Here is a 26,098-nt window from a genome sequence, read left to right as displayed (position 1 = left end):
TGCCAGTGAATAGCTAAATGTATATTAATACTCGGAATAATCTAAACCCATACATCCACCAGTGTGCTCTGTGCCCTGATGTCTCTGTGCAAGTTAGCTGCAGACTGTGAACGTTTCTTGCTAGGAACTCTTATCCAAGCTGAATGCCTTCTCATCATATGTAGTTGGTCGTCACACACGTCTGGAAGGCTGGAATTAGTGACCCCTCTCCCCCAGGGTTTAATGAGCTTTCTCTCCTGCAGAAGAAAAGATTCAGGGAAGGGTAGGGGGAGCAGGGACTGAGAGCCAGAGGGCCAGAGAAGGAAATGCCAAAGCACAAATATTGCAGACCTTCACTTCCTGCTTGCCGTTCCGGGCCAGACTCTGTGAACAAGAAGTTAAAATTACGGACTGAACTAAATCTGTGGGTTGTCTCTGTCTGGTCCTCCCACGACAACCGTGGAGTTGAAAATAGGGCCAGCGCCACACCTGCAGGATGTGAGCGTTCTCATTTGGAAGGTGCTGCCAGTTTCCCTGCCCAGTATCTTCGGAATGGCAGCGTTTCGGTCCCTTTGTTTGGGCCACTTTTCAGGGAGCTCAGCTCTTGACGGTCAGTTTTTGGTGGGCCCAGAGGGAGCAGGAGACAGCCTGAGCACAGGAGTCTGTGGGGCATCTAGGCACAGGGGAGTTCGGAGTGGGAGAATGGGAAGGCAGCCCCGGCGGTGCTGGCCCACGCCCCCAGGATGAGAACTGGCCCCTCAGCTCTGCTCACGAGTTCTCATCCACCTGCTTCTTCTCTGCAAAGGTTCTAAGGGAACCAGCAAAGAAGGAGGAGGCTCTGCAAACTCTCGAGGCGGAAGCACACCCCCAGCCCTGGGAGATCTGTTTGCTGGTGGCTTTCCGGTGTTGCGTCCAGCAGGCCAGAGAGATGCAGCAGGTAAGGAACAATTCAGACTGGCTACTTCGTGGTCTTTCTCTCCTTAATGTGTAGAACCAACACGGTGATCCTCTTGTGCCATGAGGATTGTGACGTGCATTTGGTGAAAAGTTGTATAGCAGGAGATTGTGGATTTGGGAGCATGGACTGGAAGTATCCAAAGCATTGTGCTCAAGGGATCTTCTAAATCATCGGCCTGTTTAAATCATCCCATTGTAATATTCGAAGAGTGATTGCCATAGTGTGTAGTGTTTAGCCATGCTGTGATTGGGGCTTGACTGCAAAGTATAGATGAAAGGTATAAATCGCATTAGAAAATCATCGTGATGTGAGTCACTGTATCAGGTATTGCTGTATAATGAAATAGCCTAACACTTAGGGGCTTTCAACAACCACTTATTTAGCTTGTTCTATGGTTGGCAATTTAAGCTGGTCTCAGCTGGGCCCCCCTCTAGTATCTACAGCTTGAGTAACTGGCTTTGGCTAATCTCATATTTCTTATATCGTCAGTGCCTCGGCTCAGATGACAGACCTGATGCCCATAGTTTCTCGGTATCTAGCAGATGATTTGGGATTTTGTGCACGTTGGTGGCAGTGTTCCAGCAAAGAGGATGGAAGCATATAAAGTCTTTTAAGACTTAGTCTTGGAATTTGCACAGTCTCACTTCCTACCACATCCTCTTGCCCTAAGCAAGCCACAGGGCCAGCCAGGAAACAAGGGTGGAGAAAGAGATTTCACCTTTTGATGAAAGGATCTGCAAAATCACATTTCAAAGATACGAATCAGGAAGGAGTGGATAATCAAGGCCATTTCTGCACCCAGTCTACTGCAGTCATTTGTGTGTTAGTGGGTATCGGATGTTTTGAAAGCACTGCATTAAAATTGGGCAAATTATTGTGCATAATGGAAATATGTTTCCTATTATTGTTCTCTTTAGCCAGAAAGCTGAAATAAATTCCAAGAAGTTCATTAATCAGGGAATATCAAGCCCCAGACGTTGCTGGTATAGAACCTTCTACCATGTGGCTTTGCTAATAACCTTTTTTGGGGGGGTGGGGGCAGTCTGTAGCTGTTTGACATAATGAGAGGCATTTGCTGCTGCCACTTGCTGATAAAGTCCAGCAAAGATAAGGGCACTAGGATGTTTTGAGATCCAATTTGAACCTTCTCAGAGGCCATTTCATTTTCTCTCTTTTGCTAAGGGCTTGGCAAAGAGAGTTGGCATTTCTCAGGGCTGCCTTCTTTTTCAAAATTCCTGAGTGGTATCAAATAAACATCCTATAGGTTATAAATGTCCACTAGTTTCTCTTCACAGATGTAAAGATAGGAGAAATGCCCATCAGGTTTAACAGAGACCAGTCAAAGGAAGCCAGGTTATCTCCATTCCTACCTGTGTCCAATAGGAGACAAGTGTCTCGTGTTTAGCCACTCTGTTTGTGAAGACAAGGATTAATTTCTGTAGACGAGATGGAAATCCATAATGAAGTGACCGATGATGTCTGCTACAGGATGGAGGCTCAAAGACAGAGACAATGAACAGATGAGATGCATGGACTGGATGCATGTCAGAGTAAGACCCACCATGGCTCTCGTCTCTCAGAATGTTTCCGTCAGCTTCCTGGTCATTCAGAGAGAAGAGTTTGGTCTTTGCTACATCTCTCGCATTCTTGCCTACCACTCTTGCCAGCTCCCAGCCCCCATTCCAGCCACATTGCCTTCCTTGCTGTTCTCGCACACAGCGGGCATGTTGCTGCCACAGGACCCTTGCACTGACTGCTCTCTTGACTGGAAACACTCTTCCTCAGGTGTGCACGTGGCTCATTTTCTCCCTTCCTCCAGGTCTCTGCTCAACTGGCACCTGATCAAGCTATCAGTGAGGCTTTATTCAACAACCCACATAAAATATCAGTCCCACCCCTTACTCCATATCTCCTCTACCTTGATTTCATTTTCTTGGCTGAGTGGAATGTGTAAGTAGGTATCATGGTTGCATAGAGCCATTAGGCCCAGAAAGCACAGAGCCTATTGCTTATAGTGGTTGGGGGAGTCCATGAAAATATTTGGATTTCTTTTAAAAACACCTTTAAGGTCAAAGATTCTATTTGTCTTTATAGCAACACATCCATAAAATGTCTTCAAAAGTCATAATGGGGCCCTGGCTTAGCGCTCTGAAGGGGTGGCTGTTAAAATAAGACAGGATGAGTAAACGCTACTGGGTACTGTGGAAGCGGAATGAGACTTCCATACAGTCTGAGATCTTCTGGAAACACACAAAGACTGAAGGCAGAAGACATACTTCATCTTTTGGTAACGCCCAGGCTCTTGATGCACTCAGGCTGGCCTTTCCCCACCCGCTTTGTGGTCTCCTTTTGTGTTTGTTTGGATTTCTAGGGTTAGCATCTATATTATGAAAGAAAACCTCCTCCTTCCTTCCCTTGGCTCTCTCCACGGGCCCCGTGCTACCTGGCTTTCTGGCCTGCGCTCATGCCAATTCCTCTCTCCTGTGGGCCTCACCTTAAGCGTATCCTGCCAGCTGTCTGCTGCCTCCTGGAGTGGGCCTGAAATAAGCTGAATGAAGATTTGTGCCCTTCTTGCCTCTGTTGTTCGTGTCATCATAAAAATAGGTTTGCCCACGTCTCATTTGCCTCGCTGCTTAGTAAGCAAGGCAAACTTGCATTTAACTGACTCATTCTGAGGGTTTTTGAATCTCGGAGACGTGGTGTCCTTCCTCAGTCACTTAGAAAGTCGGGATGGGTTACTGAAGAGCTGAATGTGCTCCTCCTCAAATGTGTTATTCCTTTAAAGTTCAGGGAGCAGGTAGGCATATAGGGAGGCTTCGGCTTGTTTAGGGAACTGCCTTGGTCCTCCGTTTTCACCTCTATGTTCTGTGGAAATAAGCTTAAGACCTGAGAGGCAGAAATCCCTGACCCTGGCACTTGGCCTTAGACCTCATATGAAATGTCTAATGGTAGAATTGCAAGTGGTGAGAGGGCCTGTCCTTGAAAAGGCCAGGCGGAGGCCATCACTCCTGGCCACCGTCAGCTAGCTGTTATGGCGGTGCCTGCCGTAGGCCCCGAGGGGATCAAGTCAGCCAGGGTAGATGCCTCAGGACAAGACATTATCTCTTCTAGAACCATCCCACCGGAAATCCTCAGCACAACCACCCAGCCTGAAGAGCAGCCATCCCGTAGCTGAGATTTATAAAGAGCAGTGCTGCCCAGTAACTGCCACATCATAGCCAAAGGAGGGTCACCATCCTTTTGAAAAGTCAGTTACTGTCATCCTGTCCACCAAGTTTCAGCCTCAGAGTCACCACCACCACACCTTGCTTTGAGCAGCCTGACTTTTGGTATCAGGCACTTTCAGGTACCATCTTGCTCCTGGTTGGGTAAGCATCCCTGGAGACTCATCAGTGGAAAAGCTCAGAACCGCTACCAGGTGGGGGAGTGGGGGGAGTTGTAATCTGATTCGAAATTCATGTTTCCTATTCTGCAACACCGAGGATGCTGTAGGTCTGAGAAGCGACCATTTCAAGCATTCTCCACATGTTTTCATGATGGGTATAAATTATAGGGGTGCAAGAATAGGAGAAGGTGGTTTCCCTGGAATTCCATTAGGAAGAGCACTGTATTTACATAGAAGGAGTATTTTAATATGCCTCCTGAGGGGACAGTGATGCTTCAAGGACACCTTTAAGTGGTGACTGCAGAATTTCCATGCAGTAGACAAGGAAAGGAGCATTTTTCTCCTTGGTGAGGGACAAAAGGGTAAGAGGTGCAGTGAAAGGGGATGCAGAGAGCGACAAGGTCCCTCCTAGGCAGCACCTCCATCCACCCCAGTCTTCTGTGAAGTGCCAAACACACATTACTGTGAGCAGTACTGTGCTTGCTACTCCAGATTTGTTGACTTCCAAAGAGGCATTGGGTTTCAAGTCAGAGGTTGTGGTTCTGTGGGATAAGGAAGCCAGGAGACCAGGAGACAGAGAGCCCGTTGGAAATGGACATCTCTTTGGGAAACAAGGCTTTGAAATTCCATAGCCATGGGACAGGGAGGCTCAAGGTCATGGACCCAGATCCCCTAGGCATCGTGTCTTCCACTGACTTATGAGTTACTTATATATTCAAGAAATGACTAATCTTCTGGTCTTGATGCAAAAACAAAGTCCTTGCTCACAAAATGCTGGAAATGAAGAAAACCTCCCTAGCAAAGAGCTTCTGGTTGGTACCGCTGAGGATCTGAACTAAGACATCAAGGCTGGGTACCCAACAGGATTGACCCAGTTGGTAATGGTGAATGAGTGTGAAGGTGGTTTCCAGGTGAGGAAGGGCAAAGAAGGTCAGAACAGCCCTGTGCCCTGGGCTGGGAGACTCGAGGTCCTTGGCAGGTGAAGGCAAGGTGGGCAGGAACAGACGGGAAGCCTGGCATTGGCAAGGACCTTGGGTTGGGTCCAGCTGGCCCTCTCCTGTGACTGCTGCCGCACCTGAGGTTTCTCCGTGAGCATGCAGGAAGAGAGAGTCCACCGTTTGGGTCGCTGACATTGTACTGGACAGCGTCTGTCACAGCTGCACACATACTCAAGTCCCTCCTTCCTCTGTGGCAGAGCTAACTCAAAACTTGTTTCCTTCCAGGTGGCAAGACAGGGCAGGCCCCTGGCTCCCGGGCACCTTCTCCCCGGCTTCCTATCAAAACTATCAGTGGCCCACTTAACCCCCCAGCATCTCCCAGGCTAGGCACTGCCTCTGAGGCACATGGGGCTGCCAGGGCAGTCCCTCCTCGCCCTAGCATGCCTGCCCCACCGCCTCCTACCCCACCCCCACCTCCTCCACCCCTGCCCCCACCCCTGCCCCCTTCCTCCCCCTCCAAAGCTCCACTGGTGTCCCCACCTGGCCCGCCCACGAAAGGGAACCCCCCGGTGGTTGCACCCCCTCTCCCCTCTGTCCCTCCCCCTCCACCTCCACCCCCTCAGCCCACTCCACCTCCACTCCCCCTGGGCTCTGTTCTCAGTGACAAGGCAGCAAAGCCTCAGCTAACCCCCTTGCACCTCCCACCCATCCCCCCTCCACTCCCTCTCCTCCCACCTTGTGGGTATCCGGGGCTCAATGCAGAGGCCACCAGCCCCGCCCAAGATGTGCGGGAGCCTCCCGCCCCACCGCCCCCACCACCCCCACCCCCTCTTTATGCCTCCTGTACCCCAAAGTCCTCTGTGCCTGCGCCTCCTTTGCCAGGAGCTAACAACAGCAGTGAAGCCCCACCCCCGCTGCCCCCCAAGTCTCCCAGCTTCCAGGCCCAGCCACCCAAGTCCAGCATTCAAGCCTTGCCTACGCTGCCAGCCCCTCCGGGATCCCAGACATTCGTGCAGAAGAAGAGGCCCGGCCGGGGCCCAGGTAAGCACCACTTTCCCTGTCCAGGGCGGCCATATCGGAGGCTCACTCAGCCCTGATAGTAATTACAGAGGTGCAAGGGACACAGCCAGAGGCCTGCTTCTATGAGCCACCTGGGGACACCTTGAGATATCTTAACTATAGGATTTTGTTTTAGAACCGAGCTATCCATGCCCCTCGTGGAGCACGATAAAATATGTTGTATGGGATTTTGTGTTGTATTCATGTTACAGACAGGAAACCAAGGGGGAGAGAGGTTGAAAGATTTGTCCAAGATCATGCAGACCACACTACCCCCAGGGCACTCTGGCCTTAATCACCTTGCAGTTACTAGCTGTGCGATCCTGGATAATTACTTAGCCTATCTGTGCTTTCTTCACCTCATCTGTAGAATGGGGAGAGCAATAGTGTCCACCTCGTGTGATCATTGGATCAGGGCCTGGCAACACTGAGCTCTAGAGAAGGGCTATTTATTCTTACTCATCGCTCATACACCCAAATCTCCTCTCTGCGGTACAGGGGGCTGTGGATGCAGTTTGTTTCCAGAACCAGGTCTCTGCTGTAGTTTCTGCCTGAGGTATTACAGGCTGGCCCCCAGCCACAATCTGCACTAGCCCTCTGCAGACTGGGTTAATATTCTGCCTTCTTTCTGGTAGGTTCTCGTGCTGACTCAAGAAAACTAAAGGTCTGCCTTTTGAACCAATTATTAAAATTAATTCCAACACATATCTAGCAGAGAGGATGTTGGGTTGCGTGCGCATGCCCCTAACTTGATTTCCACATAGTGGGGAGGCTTCGTTCACCTCTGGTGTCCTTCTGGATGGAAAGTAGACACATGTCCCCACATTTCCACACACATACACACATGCTCATAAACACCATCCACACACACACCCCAACACACATCCACACTCACACACACATATTCCTGTGTTTTTAAGAAACTCTTTTGATGCAGAAGGTTTATTAAATGTATTTCCTCAAATTAAAAATAATACAAGCTCACTGTAGAACAAAGAGAAAGCAGTTGAAATCACCAAAATAACATCAGCCAGAAATAAAAACTGCCCAATTTGGGTGTGCTTCCTGTCACTTTTTTTTTTTCAGACTATATCTACCTATTTACAAAGTTTGAATATACAATTCAAACATTTCTGTTCTTTTTCTATTTACTATTGCATTGAAAGCAATCTTGTCAAGTTGTTCAACTTTATTTAGAAGCATACTGGTGTGATCATTAGTTTATACCAGACTTCTAGTATGAAGTTGATTCCATTTATTATTATTGTAAATAATATGGCAGGAAATACTTCTGTAGCAATAGTCACCTACTTTTTGTATATTTTGAAAAGACAGGTTCTTTAAAAAAAAAAAAGAAAGAAAGAAAGAAAGAAAGAAAGAAAGAAAGAGGAAGAAAGAAAGAAAGAAAAGAAGAAAAAGACAGGTTCCGAACAAGGAATTCCTGATACAAAGGGCAAGAATATATATAATTTTTAAGTTTATTTATTTTTTTGGTGGGGGAGGGGCAGAGTAACCTAAGCTCCACCTCTCTGAACCATGAGATCAAGACCTGAGCCGAAACCAAGTTGGCCTTGGACACTTAACCACTGAGCCACCCAGACACCCCAGGGCAAGTGTATATTTAAGGCTCTTGGTCATGAGAGATAAGATTTGAGGCATTCTGTTTTCAACTGAGTGGTCACCATAAGACAAGCATTCCTACCAGTGAGCGTCCTGTTATTTGTTCGTGGAGTGATTAAAAAAAATGATGCCTTAGATTCAGAGACATCTGAATTCAACCCAGCCTCCCCATCCTCTCCCCCTATCCACTCCTGTGTCACCTCATGCCAGTTTTTTAAATGTTTTGAACCTCGTTTTTCAGGGGAGGGGGAATAACACCTTTCGTGGAGGATCATTAGGAATATTCGGTGAGAGAATGTGCCTGCAGTGCACTGCACCGCACAGGGGCTCGCTGTGTTCTCTCCTTACACTGGGAACAGCTTTTCCTCCAGAAGGGGAGTCAGCAGCCACTGTGGCCCCTTCACCCCTTTCGTCTGCTTATGGGAGCCAGGAAATCCTAGTGGGTCCTGATTCTGAGAAAGGGAAGGCGGGGGTGGTAAACTCAAGGCCAGGAGCAGATGCTTGTCTAGCCTGTCTCCTTCTGTCTTTGGAGGTGAAAGTTAGTTTTCCACGAAGAAAGTGAGAGCAATTTCTACCTCAGGCCGCCTTGGGGGAGGGGGCGGAGACAGAGGTTGCAATCATGGACATTTTGTCACAGGTAATGGTGGTGTGGTGGTCATCATTTCAGTGGGAGAAGGGTAGAACCCCTGCACTGACGTGCGAGACAGCTGCTTCTTAATTGCCAACGAGTCATTCAGCAGAGTAGTGGCAAGGGAGAGTGAGCCTCCCGCAGACATCGTCAGGGCCAGTTTGGTGACAGAGGTGGGACTTGAGCTGGGCCCTGGTGGGCGGGGTGGATTGAGGCATTGACTAGAAGGAGAAAGAGGGTCTGGCATGCAGGGGAACCCTTGTGAGCAGAATCCGGGGGGTAGGAGCAAGCCCCGACAGCGTGTTCGTCCTGCCTCCTACTGCGCCTCACCACAGACAGTCCCTCCCCTTCTGCAATAGTTCCCCTTCTTTGAACGGTACCGAAGGTGCTTGTCACCGTTAATATTGTCACAGTAGCTAACATTTATTGGGCCCTTACTATGTGCCACTTGAATTCACTCATTCAACCCTCTCCATAACCCTAGAAAGAGGGTGTACTATTATCCCCATTTCTCAGTTGAGGAAACTGAGGCACACGGACGTTGTGTCATTATCCCAGCAAGAGAACTGGACTTCGGTCCCAAGGAGTTTGGCTCCAGAGGCTGCCTTTTCATCCGCCGTAGCCCGCTACATCCAGAGATCTCAGCGCCCCACCTCTCACAGAAAGCTGTAGCCTCTGCCATTCCTGTCTCTCAATACACTGGCATCTTTCCAATAAGGGACCAGTGGGGGAAAGCTAAACCCACCCCCAGCGCCGCCTGCGAGGTCACCCACCACGGAGCTTTCAAGCAGGAGCCAGCAAGCCCCAGCCCGGACTCCAACGCAGCAGCCAGGAGGTCAGCTGAACGGAAACCTGCACATCATGGGTGAGTGGGCCCACCTCTGCCCTGCCGGCTGCCAGTGAGGAGGCGGCTTGCCTGGGCCCTGGGGGGAGGCTGCCAGCCCACCGCTTCAGGGTGCGTGCTTCAGGGAGTGTGCAGGAACTCACTCCTGCACACGACTACCTACAAGTTGTGTGAACAAGGGTTTCTCTTGAGGTTCTCTGGGAGGTTCTGGAACCCATTCTCGAACCATCTCACTTGAGATGAGAAAGAGGGAAGAAAACCAACATTTCAACTGTATATGTGTGTGTCTGTCTGTCTCCACGGGAGATCCATGCATCTTGGATTAGAAAAGAATAGAATGATCTGGAAAAGGTGAGAGAATGAATAGAAGGTCCACTAGACAGAGGGACAGGTAGGGCACAAATACGGACACAGGAAGGAAAGTTGTCTGGGGTCAGACACAAAGCCTAGATCACAAAGGAGGGACTCACCTCCTGAAAGGGCCACATGACACCTCTCCTCTTGCAATTAGGAACTCAAAGAAAATCGTGTTTGCTCTGGGGAGCTGGCCTCCCTGACTAGACATGGGCCATGCTCCTTCCCACCCAGGCCGCAGACTCCTATTCCGCTCACCTGTCCCAAATGCAGGCCTCCCCAGGGGCTCTGGAGTAGCTTCAGGCCACAGGGACTCAGCTGATGCCTTGTTACTGTCACCTTCCCCACCTCTGACTCTGGACCCCAGAGAGCCCTGTGGCACTTCTCCCTTTAGAAGCTTCCTTCAGATGTTGGTCAGAGCAAACTGGGGTGGGTGAGAGTCTGTCGACTTCACTTTTCCTGATTGCCCTTGTCAGAGCTAAACAGCAAACCCTGAGAGGTAGATGGGTCTCTTAGGGGGTAACAGCCCAGCCATTAAAACCCTTGCCCGGAGCAGGCAAACCTGTGTGCTCCTGGGAATTTTCAAAACTTGGGTCATCACAATAACCAGAGTAATTTCGCTCTTTTCCATGTGTGCAGATGACTTTGAATCTAAATTCACGTTTCATACTGTGGAAGACTTTCCTCCTCCAGATGAGTATAAACCATGCCAGAAGATTTACCCCAGCAAGATCCCCAGAAGTAAGTACCCCCTTGGGAAGTCTCGTGGTTTATACCCAGGATTAAGTGCTTAGGGCGATTGATTGGCTCCAGGCTGTCTGAAGATGACATCACGATTTCACTATAAGAGGGAAACAGTGCTATCCATGCTTCTGGAAGTGTCAGAGCATTTGCTGGCCCCAAGGATTCATTTCGAAGCTTTTTACCGAACTCCAGCATTGATTGTTTGGCTTCAGATTTGAGTGCCTGGATTTGCCACTTGTCCCTCCCCTCCTTAGGCCTTTTGACAAGGGAGCTGAACACCCCTAAGACAACAGCCAAATGGGACATGGGAGCTTTGTACTAATAACTAGAGAAGATTCTTAAAAACCCCAGTTCAGAACTCTAGCAGACTGTGAAATGGAGAATGTCCTTAGGTCAATGATTCTCATCCTTGAAGACACATTAGAACAATCTAGAGAGCCTTTAAAAATCCCAATGGCCAGGCTGCACCCACACCAACTAAATCAAAATGTGCAGGGCGGGACCCAGGGGTCAGTATTTTTGAAAGCTGCCGGGTGATTCCAATGTCCAGCCAAGGCTGAAAAATCTCAGCCTGAGGAGAACCTGCCTTCTCCCAATTTCATCGTGTGGTCAGCCTCCAAGGAGAAGCCTTCACTCTGCTTACCTAGTTAACCCTAAGAGTGGATGAGAAAGAGGCTGGCTTGCCCCTCGGGGCCAAAAGGGCAGGGGGACAAGTACTTTAGGAAAACAGGAAGCAAAGAAAAGCAAGGTGGGGTATTAGCCACACTGTTACTTCATATGAACCAGTCCTGGTTCAACACTGAGCCAATCTGACTGGGCGGGGGGCTGGTAAGAGGAGACTGAGTCAGCAACATGGGGAAAGGGTCATATGTGTTACCCACCCCCCAACGTGAGTAAGGCCCCCAATCCCAGACATCTGTAGACTAGCATGGAAAGCGTCAGTGTCCTAAGTTAGCCCAAGACCATGAACTGGGCTCTGACCCTTTCTGTCAGAGGCCTTCTCCAGGGTTCATCTCCCTGCAGGCCGACCAGAGAGCTCCAGCCTGCCCCCTGCTCAGGTCACAGGTGCTCTTGGAATCAGCCTGGGCAGGCCTTTTCTGCTGGCCTGTGGGATTGCACATTTAGACAGAAGTGGCCTTGTGTGCTTTTTAAATAATATGTAAAGACTACTGCTCTGAACCTAAAGAGAAAGAGGGAGAGAGAAGCCGGGTAGGATAGAGGGCCAAAGATGAAGTCAGTATTGTCAGCACCCCTACAAGGCTCATTTCCTTTCCCTAAGCAAGGCTTTGCTAACCAGCCACCTTCTTGCCACAAATCCCATTGTTTTCTGTTATACCCAGACTCTAACACGTGAATGTGACACCTGGCCCCTACTCCAAACCAGAGGTCAGCAAACATTTTCTCTAAAGGGCCAGAAACAACATATCTGAGGCTCTGCGGGCCCTTTATTCTTAGTCACAACTACTCAGTTCTGCTATTTTGACCTAAAAAGAGCCATGGACAATACACACATGAATGGGCATGGCTGTCTTCCAATAAAACTTTATTTACAAGAGCAGGTGCTGGCTGGATGTGGTCTGCCAGTCATATTTTGCTGATCTCTGCAGTAAACTGTTCCAGAAAAGCAGATTTCTTGAAATCTCCTTCTTTTATATGCCCTTTCTCAGTAGAGTGCTGTGCAGTCCTTCAACTTGTAGATTCGGTCAATACTAAAGTGGGCTGTATTTTGAGCCCATGGTGCCAGTCTCCTCCCTGAGAATGGAAGAGAAGCCATGCCTCACACGGCTCACCAGGAGGGTGCAGCAGGCAGTCTGCCCTGCATTCCTCTCATCTCAGAGAAATGGTCAAATCCGTGCCCATGCACAAAAAATAATAATCTGATGTTCAGGAAGATGCAGTTAAAAAAAGAAAAAAAGGAAAAGAAAAAGAAAGTGAACCAACATCCTACAGACCAGAAAGAGTGTTTGCAATTTCAAAAATAAAATATGGTTTTAGATTGATGTGACATTGACATGCATAAAATACTCCAGTGATTTCCTTGTGCAATTAAATTAGCATGTTCCTGCCATGCTTGTGAGCCACAGGGTAGGACCTTGTTAATTCTATTAGTGTGAGTCTGATACAGTTCATGGCTGTCTGATTGTATTTCTCCTTACAGCTTTCTTCCTTCTTCCCATTGACCTGGTTCCCCAAGTTAGAGTTCTTCGTGTCTGGGGGACAGTGTTGGCTGTTTCACGCTTTTTTGTAGCAATTCTAGTTTTGACCCCTCCCACTGGCTTGCTTTCTCGCTCTGCTTCTGACACACACACAGCACACAAATCCCCTCATGCTTAGCTTTTCCACCTGTTCTCCTCACTGTCTCCACTCCACAGCTATTGGCTGTTTTTTTTCTTTGATAGGGTGGTTTTACCTAGTTTTTTAATGTTTGAAAAATGCATTAGTGGGAGCCTGGGTGGGTCAGTCAGTTAAGCATCCACCTCTTGGTTTCGGCTCAGGTCATGATCTTGTGCTTTGTAAGTTTGAGCCCAACATTGGGCTCCATGCTGTTAGGGCGGAGCCTGCTTGGGATTCTCATTCTCTCTCTGTCTCTGTCTCTGTCTCTGTCTCTCTCTCTCTCTCTCTCTCTCTCTGCCTCCCTCCCCTGCTTGCATTCTTTTTCTCTCTCTCAAAATAAACACTCAAAAAAAATTTTTTTAATGCATTAGGTTTCTCAATAAATTAATCATATGATTACCATAGGACCCAGCAATTCCATTTCTGGGTATACATTGAAAAGAACTCAAAATGGGTTCAAACAAGAGCTCGTACAAAATATTCACAGCAGCACTATTCACAATAGCCAAAAGATAGAAACATCACAATGTCCATCAGCTAATGAATGGATACACAAAACATAGAGCTATACGATGAAATACTATTCGACACTATAAGGGAATGAAGTGCCAATGCATGCCACAACATGGATGAACCTTGGAAACATCATGATGAGGGAAAGAAGCCAGACATGAAAGGCCACTTATTGTAAGATTCCATTTGTGTGACATATCCAGACAGACAAATCTTTAGGGGCACCTGGGTGGCTCACTCGGTCAAGCATCCCACTTCATCTCAAGTGGTTATCTCGAGGTTTGTGGGTTCAAGCCCCATATTGGGTTTGAGCCCCACATCGGGTTCTGTGCTGATGACAGCCCAGAGCCGGGAGCCTGCTTCAGATTCTGGGTCTCCCTCTCTCTCTGCCCCTCCCCTGCTCGTGCTCTGTCTCTCTCTGTCTTGAAAATAAACAACAAAAATTTTTTTATAAAAGAAAGAAAGTAGATTTAGCAGTTGTCAAGGGCTGGGGGGTATGAAGAATGGGGAGTGACTGCTCATGGGTATGGGTTTCTTTTTGGGGTGATGCATATGTTCAGAAACTAGACAGAATTGATGGTTGCACAACACTGTGAATGTACTAAAGGTCATCAGTGGTAAATGTTATGTGTATTTTTTTAAGTAGTTTATTGTCAAATTAGTTTCCATACAACACCCAGTGCTCTTCCCCACAAGTGCCCTCCTTTATCACCACCACCTTCCCCCCCCCACCCCTCCGCTTCAACCCTCAGTTCATTTTCAGTATTCAGTAGTCTCTCAGGTTTTGTGTTCCTCTCTCTCCCCAACTCTCTTTCCCTCTTCTCCTCCCCCTGGTCCTCCATTAGGTTTCTCCTGTTCTCCTGTTAGACCTATGAGTGCAAACATATGGTATCTGTCCTTCTCTGCCTGACTTATTTCGCTTAGCATGACACCCTAGAGGTCCATCCACTTTCCTACAAATGGCCATATTTCATTCTTTCTCATTGCCTGTTATGTGTATTTTAGTGCAATAAAAAGAAGGTAAGAAAAACCAAGCCATCAGTAGGAATCTTTGGGGAAATTTGCATAGTTCACAAATATTTATTAACATAGTGATGGCAGAAAGAATGAAGTTATCATCATTACTTACTGAGTTCCTTAACCACTAGAGAGATTTAGATAAATGATCCCCTGACATGCCCTCAAGAAATTCACATTCTGATGACCCCCAACCCAACATTTCAGTCTGGTTTTCCGAGCAGTCAGGTCAGTGGGAAAGTGGCTGGTTAGAAATTTGCTTACATCTCAACTCCTTTTTTTTTTTTAACTTTTGCAGTTTGAAAATACGTACGTAACATGAAATTTTCCATCTTAACCATTTCTAAATGCACAGTTCAACAGTGTTAAGTGCATTCACATTGCTGTGCAACCCATCTCCAGAACTCCTTTCATCTTGCAAAACCGAAGCTCCACACCCAGTAAACCCAGTAAAATCGCAGCCAGCAGTCTACCTTCCAGCTCTAAGAGCTTGACTACTTTTGGTACCTCACGTACACGGCGTCCTATAATATTTGACTTTTTGAGACTGACTTCTTTCATTTAGCATGATGTCCTCAAGGTGATTCACTTTGTAGCGTCTGTCAGAATTCCCTGCTTTTCTAAGGCTAAATAATATCCCATTGTATGTACGTATGACGTGTGTTTATCCACTCATCCATCAGTGGACACTTGGGTGGATTCTACCTTTGGCTATTGTGCACAAAGCTGCTGTGAACATGGGTTTACAAATGTCTCTTTGTGTCCCTCTTTCAATTCTTTTGTGTATATGCCCAGAGTGGAATTGCTGGATCGTATGGTAACTCTATTTTTAATTTTCTGAGGAACCACCATATTGATTTCCATTTTATATTCCCATCAACAGCACACAAGGGTTCCAACACTTGTTATTTTCTGGGTTTTGTTTTGATAGTAGCCATCCTAACAGTTGTGAAGTGGTATCATGTTATGGTCCAGTTCCTATTTTAAAAGAGTTACTGGGGCACCTGAGTGTCTCAGTCGAGCGTCCGACTTTGGCTCAGATCATGATTACACAGTTCATGAGTTCGAGCCCCACGTCAGGCTCTGTGCTGACAGCTCAGAGCCTGGAGTCTATTTCAGGTTGTGTCTCCCTCTCTCTGCCCCTCCCCAACTTGCACTCTGTCTCTCTCTCTCTCTCTCTCTCTCTCTCTCTCTTAAAAATAAATAAGCATTAAAAAATTGTTAAAGAATAATAAAACATAAAAGAGTTACTTTACACTTATGGCAAAACTACCCACCATGGTTTCCATTAGCAAAGAAACTTCTCCACCAAGTGCTGCTCTAACAGTCCTGGGTGGTTCACGTCATAAAATCAAAGGATTAGCTGTCCCGAGATTGAGAGAATCTGTGGGCACTGCTAGTGGCCGCCCATTTATTTCCACCTCTGTGGAGGGCAGCAGGGAGGTGAGGAGTCTTCCTTGTGCTTATCTTAGCCCCCCACCCCCCGATCATCACTGTTGACCTCACTCCTTCATAAGCTATCTTCCAGCTTCCCATTCTGTTACCACTATTCCTGTTCTTCTAGATCATTCCTTTATTCCTCTGAACCGGGAAAGGTGTTATCATGCCTATAAAATGTCTCCCTTGACCTACTCTGGTCCCTGGGCCATTTCTCTGCTCACAGCCAGTGCCGTGTCTACTTCCTCTCCTTCTGCCCTTTCGGGCATTTCCCTCCACCCCCACACCATGGGAAGAGCCCTTAGCAAAGCCTCCAGGGACCTCCATGTCACCAAAGCCAGTGGTCAGAGGTGTTAGCCATGGTCCATCACTCCCTCCTTCTGAAGCACATCTTCACTTAGATTTTCTGGCAACCCTCTCTTCTCTCCTTCCACTTTGTCCTCACTGCTTCTCCGTTTTCTTTCTTTTTTCTTTGTCATGCCCACCACTTTAGAGTCACCTCTGGCTTCTTTCTTCCTCTTTTGCTCCACATCCAACTTACCAGAAAAATCTTGGGACTCCTCCTCTGAAATATATCTTCAATCTGATCTCTGTCACCTCCTCGTCCACTCTTAGCCTGCCCGAAACCACTGTCATTTCTCATCTGGAGACTCCAAGAAACCTACCAACAGGCTTCCCTGCCCCACACTGCAGGCCCCATGGTTTGTCCAGAGCCCACATCCAGTCAGGCCACCCACTGCTCCAAATCCTCCACTGGATTCCTGTCTCGCTCTGTATCGATTAGAAATTCCCACCATGGCTCCTAAGCCCTACGTCAAGTGCCCACACAACCAGCCCCACTCCCCACAAAACCAAATCCTTTTGCTCCAACGGCACAGAGAACTTGGAACTGGTAGAAAATTCCAAACACACTCCCACCTCTGGGCTCTGGGCTCTTAGTACTTGCTGTTCCTACTATGGGACCCTTCCCCCACATATCCACGAGACTCACTCCCTGCCGCCTTTGGGACGTGTATCTAATGGCACTCTATCAGACCATTCTTCCCTGACTGCTCTTTCTTTAATAGTCCTTCCTGCCCCCTCACTTTTGTTCTTTCTGCTTTATCATTTTCTTCAATAAAGAAATGATTTTGTGAATCTATGCAGAGAGGGAGAAGAAGTTGCAGACCAAATAAAGAGAAAAGAGAAGAGGCTAGAAGCATATACACTGAAGTGTTCGGAGTAGTTTGTGCTCAGAGGGAGAATGCTGGGTGGTTTTTATCGTCCTTAGGCCTCACTGTTTTGTCCAAGTTTTCTAGAACAAATATATATTACTTTTTGATCATTAACACTAATTTTAAAATTCCATATTATTGGAAGGGGTACTTGGGTGGCTCAGTCGGTTAAGTCTGACTCTTAGTTTCACTCAGGTCATGATCTCACGGTTCATGGGTTGGGACCACATGTCCGTGAGCCGCATGAGGCTCTGCACTGACCTGCTTGGGGTTCTCTCTCTGCCTCTCTCTCTGCCCCCCCTGCACTCGTGTACTCTCTCTTTCTTTCAAAATAAACTTAAAAAAAAAAAACCTCCAGGTTATCGGGGGAGAGAATCTGATTGGCCCTCCCCTGGCCTGAGCACCTGTGGAGGGGAAGTGTGGCTCCCATGATACACAGGGTGACCCCGCTAAATTCTCTACAAGTGGATGTGGCCCAGGAAGGAGTGGCAGGGCTCCCACCAACCTCAACTCTGACATGATGGTGGCAAGGAGAGGAAAGGCGAGATGCGCACTGTCTAAGGTTTAGATCTGGCAAATAACTAGAACTATCATTTCCAGTGAAACCTGTCATTGGCTTTGGTTAGAGACTGGGAGAGGCCTCTGGCGTTAGAGGGAAAGGGCCCTTTGAGATCATCTAGACAAACTCCTTCCTGTACAGCTGAAGAAACCGAGGCAGAAATAGAGTACCCCACCCCTGGTCATAGTGGGGACGCCACACTGAGGTCTCTGCTCCATGTGGGGTGCTCTGTGCCACACCTTCCAACCTCTCTACCTGGTGCCACATGGACTGGACTTTAGCTTGGAGAGCTTGTGCTGGCCCCAAGCTGCCAGTTAGATGTGCTTCTCCTAGGAGTTCACCTCTGTACTAACTGCGCCCCCCTTCAGCACACTGAGTCGCTACAAGGCTGGTGGGAGTTCTGGGGGGCTCTCAAAGAGACCCAGCTTGAACGGCCAGCCCTGCCTGTACATCCTCTCTGGCCCTTTTCCAGGTCTTGCAGTGTCCATCCTCCTGTCGGTTACAGAATGAATTTTTTTTCTCTGATGTGAAAGTATTTCTGTGCCGAAAGCATCCTTCCTGAAAAATGTGACTTTCCTAGACCTTTCCAGCTCATGGAGCTTGGTCTTGGAAGGAGAATGTGATGTGCTGAATTGTATCCTGTGAAATAATAGAAAATATATATTTCGGGGTGCCTTGGGTGGCTAATCGGCTAAACATCAGACTTCGGCTCAGGTCATGATCTCATGGTTTATGAGTTCAAGCCCTGCGTCGGGCTCTGTGCTGACAGCTCAGAGCCTGGAGCCTGCTTTGGATTCTGTCTCCCTCTCTCTCTGCCCCTACGTGACTCATGCTCTGTCTCTCTCTCTCTCTCTCTCTCTCTCTCTCTCTCTCTCTCTCTCCAAAATAAACAAACATTAAAAAAAACTTTTTTAAAGAAAATAAATATTTCACCTGTGCCCTCAGTTTTGGGCACAAAGCTCCTAGAACGCTTGTCATTTCCTAAGTGATAAGAGTACCACCAGCACCTGTTGTTGAAATATCTGGTCTTTGACCCTGGTTCCCAACACAGAGTTTTTCTAAATCTCTTGGGATTTCCTGGGTGATAGGAACATGTTTTGTTCTAATGAGGCAGTGCCTGGTGGGATCCTGGATGGGGATGGATCATTAGAAAGATGAAGCCATCAGAAGCTTGGAACTTTGAGCCCAGCCCCCGTCTTCCTGGAAGAGGAGAGGACTGGAGGTTGTGTTAATGACCGATCCTGTCTACCTACAAGGTGAAGCCACCAATGAGAATCCCAAAAGTAGGGGATTTGGAGAGCCTCTAGGTTGGTAACACATCCATACGTTTGGAAAGTGGCGCATGCCCAACTCTGAAGACAAACTCTTGCTCACTGGACAAGATCGAGATCCTGACCTTGCCTGATATACTTCCTCATTTTGCTGTTCATCTTTATCCTTTATTATATAATAAGTCAGTAACCACCATCACCCCCCAAAAAGCAAAGAAAGTATCTCTGTGCCTGCAAAAAGACACAAGCTGGCTTGGTTTACGAATGACAAAAAAAATAAATTTGGAAGCCAGCGTGGCCCTCAGGCCTCTGCTCCCTTGGCCCCAGCTCAGACTTCCTTCTTTAAGCCCTCAATTCAGAGGATTTCATATCTGGTTGCTCCATAGTGAGCAGCTCCTACAGCACAGCTTTGTCCATACCTGGGCAAGGAGGACCATCTGTGTGCCAGCAGGCCTCAGCAGCGGTCACTCAGGCTGCCTCAGGGCCCTAGACACAAGCAGGGATATAAAATGTAGTTTCTTTTTATTATTATTTTAATTTTTTAATGTTTATTTATTTTTGAGAGTGTCAGAGCATGAGCAGGAGAGGGGCAGAGTGAGGGAGACACAGAATCGGAAGCAGAGTCCAGGCTCTGAGCTGTCAGCACAGAGCCTGACGCAGGGCTTGAACTCATGAACCATGAGATCATGACCTGAGCCTAAGTGGGATGCTTAACCCACTGAGCCACCTAGGCGCCCCTAAACTTGATTTCTTATACGAGTTGGTGTTGCCAAAAGTTTGAAAACCACTGTTTTAGAGAACCTGAAACACTCTTCTGTGGGAACACAGCCCATGTGAAGGAGTATTTCAGCAGAAGAGCTCTTCTTGATGAATTCTGAGCAATTATATTGGCAGCTCATAGATGAAAACACCCTTAAAAGGGTATTTGGATTAAAAGCACCATGAGTAACCCTAACTCCAGGCCACCAACTTCTAACAGCAGTAGTTTCTTTTATAGCAAGATGCAAAATTCTCCTTCCTGTTTTATGAAGAAACGGATTCTCCTTTAGCTCTGCTATTGTTTCCAGTTGTATTTATGAAAACTCGTGGGCACTAGTCTCCTACAGAGAAACCAGTCTTATTGCCCAGCAGTTCTCCCAAGGGGGGATTTTGCCCCCAGGGGACATTTGGCACTGTCTGAAGACATTTTTTGTTGTTACAAAGGCTCTGGGGCCTGAGGGAGGTCCTCCAGGCATCTAGTGGGTAGAGAGACGAGCGATGCACTGAAATAGCCTGCAGCTCCCAGGCAGCTCCCACAGCAGTCATCCAGCCCAAATGTCAGGAGAGCCTAGTTAAGAAACTCTGGCCTAGAGGAAAGTTTTTCCCGTAGTAGACTGGAGTTTCTTAAATCTAAGAAGTAATTTCAAGGCCATCCTGCCACATGGAATTAGGTCAGCAGCTATATGTCAGTGTCAAAACTTTTAACTTAGTTAATATACTGGCTAAAAATCTAGCACACCCTATGTCGTTTGCCCCAAAATATCTTTATCCTAGAACAAATGCACTCATTAATTTAAAACATGTTTTAATGAAAATCTCAGTGTCCATTGGATTAATGTTTTATAAGTTGTTAGGACCATTCTATGTGTCAGTTCATTTTAAAAATTGGATCTTGGAGGCACCTGTGGGCTCAGTCTTATAAGCGTCCGTCTCTTGACGTAGGCTCAGGTCATGATCTCATGGTTTGTGAGTTTGAGCCCCATATCGGGCTCTGTGCTGCCAGCGCAGAGTCTGCTTGGGATTCTGTCTCCTCCTCTCCCCCACCCATGCTCTCTTCCTCTCTCTCTCTCTCTCTCTCTCTCTCAAAAATAAATAAACTTTAAAAAAAAGGTAGTTTTTTATGGGGTTGTTTTTTTTTTTTGAGAGAGAGCGAGCAAGTGGGGGTAGGGTAGAGAGAGAGAAAGAGAACCCCAAGCAGGCCCTGTACTGTCAGCACAGGAGCCCAATGTGGGGCACGAACACATGAACTGTGAGATCATGACCTGAGCTGAAACCAAGAGTTAGACACTTAACCAACTGAGCCACCCAAGCACCCCCGAAAAAAACCTGTATCTTAACAGATTAAGATGACTTACATGTTCATTGTAGAAAACTTAAAAAGTATTTTTAAGAGATTAAAAAAACCCAGTAAATCCAGGAGGAACCAATTCAATATATTATTTCCTTTTTTTAAAAATGGTCAGATCATTCTATTTAAACAATTTCTAGCCTGCTTTTTTCTACTAAACTTCAGACATCTCCCCAAATTACTTGGGCCTTTGTAAACATTCAATGGCTACTTTATACTCTATCATGAAGTAGTGAACCCTGGGCATTTAGACGCCAGCCCTCTCTAACCTGTTCTTCTTCCTGCAGATTGGACGAGACCCTGGGCATCTGTGACCTAGAGCAGTGGGTGGAAATACACAGTCTAGGGCCAGGAGCCGAAGGTCTCAGGTTCACGGGCTCATGTTACCCTTGGTTCCTCTGCTGTTGCTTTAAGCGCTGGTTTAGTCTGCGTTTCTCCGTGTAGCGCACGGTGGTCCCCGGGCCAATAGATGATGAGATCGTTCCTGTGTCTTTCAGGCCGGACACCTGGTCCCTGGCTCCATGCCGAGGCAGCAGGGCAGAGCTCGGATGACATCAAAGGCAGAAATTCTCAGGTAACACGTCCCTCAGGTCTCTGAATGTAAAAGCAGGAATTCCTCAGGGGGCCCCCAGAAATGCCGAGGGCGTGCCTTCTCCTTGAAGCTTTATATTTTTTGCACAGACTCTTTTTTTGCCTCAGGGGAAGCCATTTGATGTACCTTTATTTGCAGCTAGAATGAAACACTTACAGTTTCAGACTCTGAAGAATGAAAGGGGGAGTCCCCTTCACATCCAGAAGCAAGATTGGCAACCCAGAACCCCCTGGGAATCACTCTGCAACAGTGTCCCCTTCCCCCCCCCCCCAGTTCATTCTTCCCTGGTTACAATGGCTTGAGAAGCCAGGGGACAAAACCCTGTAATGTGCATCCAGCGGAATTCAGGGTTCTGTGTCGTCTATAGAATGCAGGGTATCTTAGCGCACCCACAGGGCTTTTCTCCCATGGACAAGATAGCATCTTTTGGCCAAATTTAGTCACAAATTAAAGCTGGGAAGAGACCCAGACAGGTTCTTTTGGGATAAGACAAGTCTTTGACAAAATGCCCTCCTTCTCACACAAGGCAGCTTGGACAGACCATCTCCTGCTCCCGGGCGGAAGTGACGTCTCTCACTGCCCACCACAGGGTCTCATCTATAAAGGCCCTTTATCACTTTGCAAACATGCATTGAGTCCTGCCCTGGCCTCCTCCTTGTTTCAGAGTTCTATGTGACAAAGAAGGTGGCCTCCTGTTAAACTGGGCCCTTCTGCAGCCACATGGGACAGCATGGCAAGGGACATGAGAGGCAGAATGAGGTCCTTGACGCCAGGATGATTTCCTTGCAGGAAGGCGAGCCCCCCCTTTTCTAACCGCGGCTCATCTAAGAATTGTGAAAAGAGTGATCACAGGCTCAAAACTGGGTGTATGGTTGCAGTTAAGGGAGAAGCATATATGCATAGGACAAAAGAAGACGGAGGAATATACGCAGAATTAGCAGGCAGGCGCTCTGGGAGATGGGAGTGGATTTTCTACTTTCTTCCTAGGGCATTTCTGCAATTCCTGAATTTTCTACAGCGAATACATTACTCTTGTGGCCAGAAAAATGCAGTAATAATGAAAGTAATAGCCCCCACATTATACAGTTCTTTACATTTTTTTTCAGATAACTTGCATATGGGATCTCCTTTGATCCTTTTAGGTACCCTGTGATGTAAGCTGGAGAGATACCTTTAATGATACTTTTTCAGACAAGAAAACTGAGCCCCAAGGGGCTAAGGAACTTGCCTGAGGGCATGACTTCGGACTCCTTGTCTGGGGCTCCTCCCACTACCTCTCTGCTCTTCCTGGTGTGTTCAGATCACCAGGACAGGAGTCATCCTCACCTTCAGACACAGCCGGACAGACTAAACATTGTGTGTGTGGCGTCTGGTCTCTGGCTCAGGGCAGGCACACGCTTAACTCACCAGAGCCCATGGAAGTCTAGTCAAGGATGGATCATAAAGTCTCCTTGAGCATCCCATAGTCAAGAAGATCTTCCTTACATCTAGCTGGACACCATCGTAATTCCTTTTCACTTCGGTGAGACAAAAAGCAATCACCTGGAGAGATTTGATGTGTTGTAGACAAAGCAAACCGCCCCAAGGGGCCCTCCTCGTTTCCAGCTAGGAGGCCCAAGTGATCCGTGCGTGGGTGGGAGTTCTGGGCTGGAAATCGGAAGGTCTCTGGCCCTCTCTCTCTCCCACTGCCTTGTCTTGGGGTCTCCAGGAAGTTCTTTGTTTTTCTTGAGTTTCTGTCAAGGACTGGTGTTTGATCTCATAAATGTTTATTAAGTTGGCATTAAGTCTTCATTTGCCATCAACTCTATGTCCCATTTCATCCCTTTTCTACCCACAACCCCCTTGGTGAAAAATCAGCCCCTTGCCCAGGATGGGACCATCAGGCCCTGGCAGCCTTATGTGAATGCGGAAAGGCCTTGGTGCCCAGCCCCAGGGCGGGCTGTTTGTGTGTGGAGAGTCTGGTCAGTCCACCTGGTAATGTTATCGTCTTTCCACAGTTATCTCTAAAGACACTCCGGTGAGAAGGCAGATGAAGCCAATGTCCTGTGAGCCAGCGGGGGCTCCCCACTGCCAGATGGGCGTCCCCAGGAGAACGTGTCTGTCCTCGCCACACTCGAGCTGTAATTCAGTTGACATACAAGCTCAGAGTGGAGCATTTATTTATTGTAAATACATAGTTTGCACAGGCTTTAAGTCCGTACGGAGTCGACTTTTGAGTAATTTAAAAACACACCCACATTATGTTTCTCCAATTTTTTTAAGATGCGTCTCGTCATTCATCTGTCAGTACAGATAGAGCCCTGCCCCCACCCCATGGTGTGTCTGTTCCATGACTGTAAATATACGTGCAGGCTGGCCCTTCCTGAACCGTTTCTAGAAGATTCCTTAGTTTGCAAGTAGTCCCAGAGTCCTAGCATCCATGACAGCTTCTTATTGGCATGATTCTATATTCTCATCACACAAACTGCAAAATCAAACCAAATAATGCCTTATAAATGATGCAGCTCAGAGAGAGTAGTGTATCCCCACACCCAAACAATGCCACACAGCCTCCAGTGAACGAGATGCCGTGTCTCGCTTCTGTTTTGCAGTACAGGGAATTTTTTTTTTTTTTTTTTTTTGCTGCCTAATGTAAATAGAACGCAAAATAAAGGCAAGAGTGGGTGTGGCCCCTCCAATGCCAACCACAGGGCCCTTTTGTAATGGAATGACCCTACAAGTAGCCAATGCTCTTACCATTTACAGTATCCTCTCCGCGCCCCCCCGCCCCATGTTCTCATTCCTTCTGTCCCACTAAGGCCCTAGCCCCCAGGCTGGCAGCCAGGGTAAGGCAAGACTTATGTGATTTTGGTATTTTTTCCTGCAAGTTAGAAATATACTTAACTCATTATTATTATAGTCAATTACAAATTCTATCTCAGAGATGGTTTTTTGTTTTCTCCCCGGGAGCAGGATTTCCACAGAATATATGACATGAGAAAGTGTAGACTGAACCATATTAGCAAATATCTGCCTCACATACCTGGTGCCTCACCCCCACCCTTAGGAACCTTGGAAGCACCCGCCTGGCAAACCCAGCTCCCTTATGAGCTAAAGAGGACCTGACTGGTCTGAGAGCTCTCCCTTCCCCATGGCAGGTGCTCCTCCATGGTGGTAAGTATGGAAGTGCAGTGGCCATTGAATATGGAACTGGTCTGGACGGGCTCTAGCTGCTGTTCTCACACCCTCTTTCTTGAGCTGGCCCGAGAAAGTGTGGAAGTGTGTTTTTGCCTGCACCTGACCCCAATTGCTCCTTGTCCTTGGAGGGGAAGCTATGCCAGAGGAAGGAGAGGAAATAGAAGGAAGCAGACTGACCCCGGGGTCTGTGCTCAGAATAGGTGAAGACGGAAGGAAATCGAGAGGGAGAGGCGGGAAGAGCAGTGGAAAAATAAGTGTCATTTAGAACAATCCACTCACGTGCTCAGACCTGAAGGACACCGGGTCCAGACCCAGCCATCCAAAAGAGGTAGCCGGTCAGGAGGGTTTGGGCAGACGTAGCTGCATACACTCAGCTGTTGTCTAGAATAAAGACTAAGATGGCGTCCTACAATACTGTTGTGCTTCCTCATTCCAGATAGGGGAAACTGAGCAAGGTCAAGTGCCCCTCTCTGGGGGAATCAATCACGCCAAATTGTAACTGCTAAATCAATGGAAAAGAAGCTTTTGCAGGTCATCAGCTCTGGGCACAGCTGATTTGTTTTATTGGCTCTGGAAGGTTCCCAAAAGGTCAGAATTTCTTTACTATAACGATATCCACTCTGTCTCCCTCCCAGGTGTATAAAATAATTACAAGGGTTTTAATGATCATGATTAGGAAGGCCCAGGACAAAGGCAATTCCACCTTCAGAATAGACTAGCTGCCCTGATGAGGTGTTTATACATTCATGTTCCGTGCCACTGGGATAGAAATTAAAAATAAAACCATCAAGGACAGAGGGAAGGGATGAGCAGAAACCAAAAATCGCAGTTAGGGAGAACTCTCAGGAATCTGGCATGACATCTCTCCTCGAGACCTATCACTGAATTTCACACCCTTCAAACTCCTACTTCTGGCAGGACAGAGGTTTAGCCCCTTGACCGTAAACTTCTGCAGAGGCGACGAACCACAGCACCCTCACGGCTCCCCAGGGTCTCGCGGACCCCGTCGCCTGTGGCTCCCCTGTGTTTCATAGGCATTTTGTATTTATTGATGTGCCCTCCGCAGACTCCTTTCTTTGTACCTAATAAACTTTAATAAGTGGAAATGCTTCTGCTCGTGTTCTTGTTAAAACCCTTCGAGGGGCATCAGTACCCATCTAAGCCAACCATTTGTAAGGGTTAGAAGGGCTTTTAAGAACAACAGGGCGGGGCGCCTGGGTGGCTCAGCCGGTTAAGCCTCCGACTTCGGCTCAGGTCAGATCTCACGTTCGTGGGTTCGAGCCCCGCATCAGGCTCTGTGCTGACAGCTAGCTCAGAGCCTGGAGCCTGCTTCCAGTTCTGTGTCTCCTCTCTCTGCCCCTCCCCCTC

General features: G+C 47.7%; 1 protein-coding gene across 1 annotated transcript in view; it reads left to right on the top strand.

Annotated features, from left to right (window-relative positions):
* The window catches only part of WIPF3 (WAS/WASL interacting protein family member 3), a 32,515-nt gene extending 6,679 nt beyond the window's left edge, over positions 1-25,836 (top strand). Inside the window, exons 5-10 of the mRNA XM_029918434.1 lie at positions 785-916; positions 5,546-6,301; positions 9,286-9,432; positions 10,405-10,506; positions 21,459-21,535; positions 23,551-25,836. Coding sequence (XP_029774294.1) covers positions 785-916; positions 5,546-6,301; positions 9,286-9,432; positions 10,405-10,506; positions 21,459-21,535; positions 23,551-23,574 — 1,238 coding nt within the window. The 3' untranslated portion in view covers positions 23,575-25,836. The remainder of the gene's footprint in view (positions 1-784; positions 917-5,545; positions 6,302-9,285; positions 9,433-10,404; positions 10,507-21,458; positions 21,536-23,550) is intronic.
* Positions 25,837-26,098: the final 262 nt, after the last annotated feature.

The sequence above is a fragment of the Suricata suricatta genome, chromosome 2 (genome assembly GCF_006229205.1).
Source record: "Suricata suricatta isolate VVHF042 chromosome 2, meerkat_22Aug2017_6uvM2_HiC, whole genome shotgun sequence".
Taxonomy (NCBI): domain Eukaryota; kingdom Metazoa; phylum Chordata; class Mammalia; order Carnivora; family Herpestidae; genus Suricata; species Suricata suricatta.
Note: the sequence above shows the minus strand (reverse complement) of the source record. Positions and strands in the feature narration are given on the sequence as shown.